Source organism: Carlito syrichta, unplaced genomic scaffold (genome assembly GCF_000164805.1).
Source record: "Carlito syrichta isolate Samal-C Ts95f unplaced genomic scaffold, Tarsius_syrichta-2.0.1 Scaffold316275, whole genome shotgun sequence".
Lineage (NCBI taxonomy): Eukaryota > Metazoa > Chordata > Mammalia > Primates > Tarsiidae > Carlito > Carlito syrichta.
The window spans coordinates 906,476-912,404 of record NW_007260371.1 but is presented as its reverse complement, the minus strand read 5'-3'; the positions used below and the strand labels follow the sequence as shown (position 1 = coordinate 912,404).

At 45.9% G+C, this 5,929-nt stretch overlaps 1 protein-coding gene across 2 annotated transcripts in view; it reads left to right on the top strand.

Moving 5' to 3' along the window:
• The window catches only part of AGO2 (argonaute 2, RISC catalytic component), a 58,826-nt gene extending 53,231 nt beyond the window's left edge, over positions 1-5,595 (top strand). The window contains exons 16-18 of one of the 2 annotated variants that reach the window (XM_008074025.2): positions 2,140-2,241; positions 4,179-4,378; positions 4,619-5,595. In XM_008074025.2, the coding sequence (XP_008072216.1) occupies positions 2,140-2,241; positions 4,179-4,378; positions 4,619-4,727 (411 nt within the window). In that variant the 3' untranslated portion in view covers positions 4,728-5,595. The remainder of the gene's footprint in view (positions 1-2,139; positions 2,242-4,178; positions 4,379-4,618) is intronic. The other variant, XM_008074024.2, reaches the window with a different exon arrangement.
• Positions 5,596-5,929: the final 334 nt, after the last annotated feature.

The following is a 5,929-nucleotide window of genomic DNA, read 5'->3' as shown; positions in this document are numbered from 1 at the left end:
AAAAGAATAGATCATCTTGGCTGGGCGTGGTAGCGCAAGCCTGGGTGACTGGAGTGAGACTCCAACACAAAAAAAACTAAGAATAGGAAAAGGAGGAAAATTACTTTGCTTATTTTATTAAGTTAGTCCAGAGATTTTTACTGGCAAGTCTCACCAAGCCTTCAAGTGTTAATCTTTTAGGAGGTGTTTCGGAGAATGGCAAGGAGAGAAAAATTATTAACTCACATTATGAGGTTAACCTGATAGTACCAAGTGTTGACAAAGATGTAGATGCTGTGCCTGGCTAAGGTTACAGGATCTGGAGTCAGACACCTGGGCTCCAGTCCAGCCTCTGCAGGTACTGGCTGCTCAACTGTGAGCTATTTCTGAGCCTTACTCTGCCTCCCTGTACCACCTTAAGAAGGTTGCTGGAAGTGCTAACTAAGTTTGCACATGCAAAGCACTTGCCTCAGTGCCTGGCACAGAGTAAATGCATTACCCAGAAGAAAACTTTCATATGCTATTAATGAGAGTCCAAGCTGGTGACTAACTTGGCAATTCCAGGGGCCAATCCTGAAGAGATTCACATACCTATATACGGGAGGCGAGTCTTTAAGAATATTTATGGCAGCCAGGCGCAGTAGCTCATGCCACTGCACTCCAGCCTGGGCGACAGAGTGAGACTCTGACTCAGAAAAAAGAATGTTTAAGACAGCCTTGTTGTAATAGCAAAAAATAAAAAAGTATCCAACTCGCCACCCGCAGGAAAATAGAGTGGGATGTATTAATATGTCCACATTCTCTATATCAATGAAAATTAGTAAACTATATCTATCAGATAGTAGATATACCTCAAAATTATAATATTGAACAAAAAAAGCAAGTAGCAAAACATGTAGATATGATACATGAATACAGATTTAAAACCTGGCCGGGCATGGTGGCTCAAGCCTGTAATCCCAGCACTTTGGGAGGCCAGGGTAAGGGGGGATTTCCCGAGCCCATGGGTTTGAGAACAGCGTAGGCACCTTGGCTAGACCTCATCTCTACAATAAACCAAAAAATGAGCCAGGCGTGGTAGCACATGCCTGTAGTTCTGGCTCCTTGGAGGGATGAGGTGGAAGGATCGCTGGAGCCCAGCAGGTCGAGGCTGGAGTGGCCATGAGCGTACCACTGCTCTCAAGCCTGGGCGACAAAGTGAGACTCCAACTCAAGTAAATAAATAAATAAATAAGCTGCACAGCAATAAAATACAGTGCCCATGGATACTTGAATATGTAACAAAGATTCAAAAGTATATGTAGGAAGAATAAAGTGTGTATTTGAGATTGCCCCAGAGAAGGGAAGAGGGAGACTAGGAGACCACCACGTCCACATATTTTATTTATTTTAAAAATCTGAGGGTTAAAAAGAAAATGTTGATCAGAAGTAAAATAAGAATCCTAAAATTACAAAGAGGGGCTATACACATCTGAAATATTGTGCAACTAAAAGCAAAATCCACTGGTGATTTTGGTAGCTGCCTAGGGAAGGGCATGTGGAGTGTGGAGTTTTACTGCTGCTGTAGCAATAACTGGGTCTTTGCTGACTTTTGGCTCCGAGTTGGCAAATTTGTAATTAAGTTAACAATTATGCTTATCTACCCCCCATCTCAGCTTTGTGGATGGTCTCTGGTGAAGCCACCCAGCTCTTGGGTGATGGTGACTTGTGGCCAATAAAGTGTAGGCACTCCTGACAGCATTCAGGGCTTCCAGCTCTTCTGCCTGGAGCGATGGTGTGTGAGTGCCTTGGGTGGTGGCCTGTCAAGCACCCATCACCCAGTTTGGCATTAGCTGATAATTTCCATCTTGACCTCAAATCAAAATAGCACCAACAATAATGAAGAACTTTTAAGAATTAAATGCAGAGTCCTCAGTGAAAAGACATCATGATGAAAAATACTCTAGCCCAAATCAACCCATTGGTTAATTTAACTTGGGTTGTTGGCACTTGTTCAATTTTATCCTAACACTATGTTTCAACCCAGCAAATGTATGTGCTCATTCCAAAACTTCAAATAGGATAGCCTCTGGCCAGGCAGATGGTGTGGCTGTCTGGGTTTTTGCTTGCTTGCTCTGCCAGTCCCTGGCCATATCTAACCAGATGCCTGTGTTGCCGAAGGTTGGGAAAAGTGGAAACATTCCAGCAGGCACGACTGTGGACACGAAAATCACCCACCCAACCGAATTTGACTTCTACCTGTGTAGTCACGCTGGCATCCAGGTAAGGACAGAGGGTCCCTTTGGACAGGACATCCCCTTAGCCATCTCCAATGCTGTCCACATACTCAGCTAACACTCATGCTCTGGGTGGCATATGGGATGTGGTGTGAGCGGTCCAGACAGGGCCCTGGCAAGGAGAGACACGTGTTAACCAGGGAACTACCCGGGAGGCAAGGGGTATCTTGCCGCTGGAGTTTAGTGAGCTGGAAGGTGAGATCTGAGCAGGACCAAAACCACTCGGGCTGTCGTGGAGGAGGGTCTGGGCAGGGAGACCACTGGGAAGCTGCCACAGGGGAAGTGTGGGGCCTCCACACATGACTGCTGACCAAGACAGCTGTCAGCGAGTGCTAAGCACCTGGAGAAGGTCACCGTAAGACTGATTCTCACCTTGAGGCTTTCCTGGGCTGCCTCACTGGAGACCCATATCTGACCGAGGATAGTTCATGTGAGCACTGCCACTGCAGAAGCACTACATCTGTGATAAGGGCTGACCCATCAGACTCTGTGAAGCCGTAGCCCTGGGACAGGAGGAAGCTTAGTCATGTGGCTGTTCCTGCTTGATTCTTCTTTTCTTTCTTTTTTTTTTTTTTTTATTTTAAAGATGTGGGATACAGTTCAGGTTGGGTATACAAATGTTCATTATGCAGGTACCCTTGTTGATGACGTGTGCCCCTCCCTCCTCGGCTATTTCCCTCAACTGCCAGTCCCACCCCCCCTCCCCTGGCAGTTTTCCACTGCTACCAATCCAGTCCCTGCTTTCAAAGGGCTTGAACAGATCGGTCTTTGGTTTTTATTTTTCTTTTTTGGAGTTGGAGTTTCACTCTGTTGCCAAGGCTGGAGTGCAGTGGCACACTCATGGCCACCACAGCTTCAACCTGCTGGGCTCAGGAAATCCTTCTGCCTCAGCCTTCCAAGTAACTGGAACCCAGGCACACACCACCATACCAGGCTAATTTTTTGACTTATTGTAGAGACAAGGTCTTGCCAAGTTTCCTAGGCTGGTCTTGAACCCTTGGGCTCAGGCAGTCCTCTTGCCTCCACCTCCCAAAGTACGGGGATTACAGACATGAGTCACCATGCCCAGCTTGGGTTTTCAAAGTATAAGTAAGAACTTAAATGTCCCTCTCCAAAGGATGTGAACCGAAAGTTTGAAAATTTGCTGTGAACTTTGTAGGCCCTTGATATTCCATCAGAAATGCTAAAATGCCCATGTCACTCACACCACCCACAGGTAGAGAGTGGGGGTGGCACACTGTAGTCTGTGGGCCACTGGTGCAGCCTGAGAGCTGAGCATGGTTGTTGCATTTTCAAAGGGTCATTGAAAAGAGCATGCAGTTAGCCAGGCATGATGGCTCACGCCTGGAATCCCAGCACTTTGGGAGGTAGAGGCATAAGGATAACTTGAGCTTAAGAGTTTGAGACCAGCCTGGGCATCATGGTGAGACCTCATCTTTACAAAATATCAAAAAATGAGCTGGGTGTGGTGGTGCATATCTATAGTTGCAGCTAATCGGGTGATGAGGCAGAGGTGGGTGGAAGGATCGCCTGAGTCAGGGAGTTTGAGGCTGCAGTGAGCTGTGATCATGCCACTGCACTCCAGCCTGGGGGACAGAGTGAGATTCTAACTCAAATATATATATATATATATATATATATATATAACTTTTACTGGAGGTTTTTTTAACATTGGAGAAGATATAACATATAAATGACACTCCTCAATATGACCATTTTTAATATTGCTTCATATCTTTGTTATGATTTTTCTCTGTGTTAATAAATGTGTGTGGAGTTTACAAATATGGTAACGTTTAATGTCTATGGTTCTGATGCATTTTAATAATATAAGTGTATTTGATCATTCAGTATTCTTCCATAGTATCCTTTTTAAAGATTTTATGGCAAGTCCAACTGTCTGATCCTCTGATCTGCTTTCAGGGGACAAGCAGGCCTTCACACTATCACGTCCTCTGGGATGACAATCGTTTTTCTTCTGATGAGCTGCAGATTCTAACCTACCAGCTATGTCACACCTATGTGCGCTGCACGCGCTCTGTGTCCATCCCAGCGCCAGCCTACTATGCTCACCTGGTGGCCTTCCGGGCCAGGTACCACCTGGTGGATAAGGAACATGACAGGTGAGCAGTGTGCCTGGCTGGAGGTCATGGCAGGGTTGTTTCTGACACAGGCATTCCCAGCTGCTTTTCCTGAAGTGGAGGCTCCAGGGCCACCACGGCTGGAGCCGACATCCCCAGATGCTTGCTAGCTGCATGACCATGATGTCTGGAGTGTCACCCTGACTTAGTTATCGACACATGGCCTCACAGCGCACCTTCTCACTCTCTCTGTCTGTCTCCCGCCCTCTCTCGTCCCCACAGTGCTGAAGGAAGCCATACCTCCGGGCAGAGTAATGGGCGAGACCACCAAGCGCTGGCCAAGGCGGTCCAGGTTCATCAGGACACTCTGCGCACCATGTACTTTGCTTGACATGTTTTAGTGTTTAGCGATTGTGTACCGAGTTGGATTCACATGAGACCAGCTACACTCAGACCAACAGATGGCCAGCCCTTCCGTGACAGCCAGCATCAAACATGAGACGTCATTGATTTTATTAGATTCTCCATTTTCCAGAATGCCTTCCGTCCCAGATTTCAAACTTGGATTTTGAACTGCAGACCTGTATGAGACCCCAATGTCGTAGGAAATATGGTTTGCCAAAATCTATAAGCTGCTTACTAAAATAGAGTCCCGTGTTTCCTAAAAATCTCCTAAAACCAGTCTATGAACTCAGGGCTTTAAAACATTTTTAATTTATTTGGTCATTCAATTTACTTGTTTTTAACACATGATTCTCTATGAAATTGATGGGCTCAAACTAGCTGTGAATGTTCTCTGAGAGTGAAAGCAACACAAAACACGATTGTGGTTTTAAAGCCTTGAACATTCTGATGTTGTCACTAAAGTTGATTTCCAAGTGATGCTCGTGTGCTCCTGGTGTGGCTTACACAAGCTCTTCAGGACCGAGGGCAGGTGGCCATGCCGAGGCGTCCGCAGGTGCCTTTTCTGCCACTGCCACCCTTCACTCGGCCTGAACTAAGGAGCAGTGGCAGAAGGCGGGCCCCGTGTGTTTACAGCATTTCCAGGTCCAGAGAGATTGGCAGACAAGTGCCATTTTAATAAAAATTTATTTAAAAAAAGAAAAAAGACAATATACCGACAGTCTAATCATAAGATTTGTCCTATAGGACTGTGACATTTATTTTCCAAAGTCTCTAAAGAATACGGGTCTGTGGTTGATAAATACAGTACAATCCTTTTTCACTGTTATGTCTTTAATGTAAGAGAAAAATATATATATCTGGTTTGCAGTATTAATGTGATAGATAGATGCTGTTTTTCATTTTGTTGACTACGGGGTGCTTCTGTGACCTGTTTAGCATATCAAGAGTGTTTTGGAGCCTGGAGATGGGACCACCTCCCGTGGTTCTTAGTGCTTAAGTACAGGAATATGCAATTGACTTAATGTGACGCGATCCGCCTCCCCCAGTGTAGATTGTGTAGCCTGTACCTTCAGGAGGGACGCGTGAGCTCCCAGCAGCTGCCCACCACCCTCCCTGCCTCCTCATCGCGTGAATCGCTCGGCTGATGAAGCACAAGTGGGATTTCTTTCTTCTTCCGTGACTGGGAAA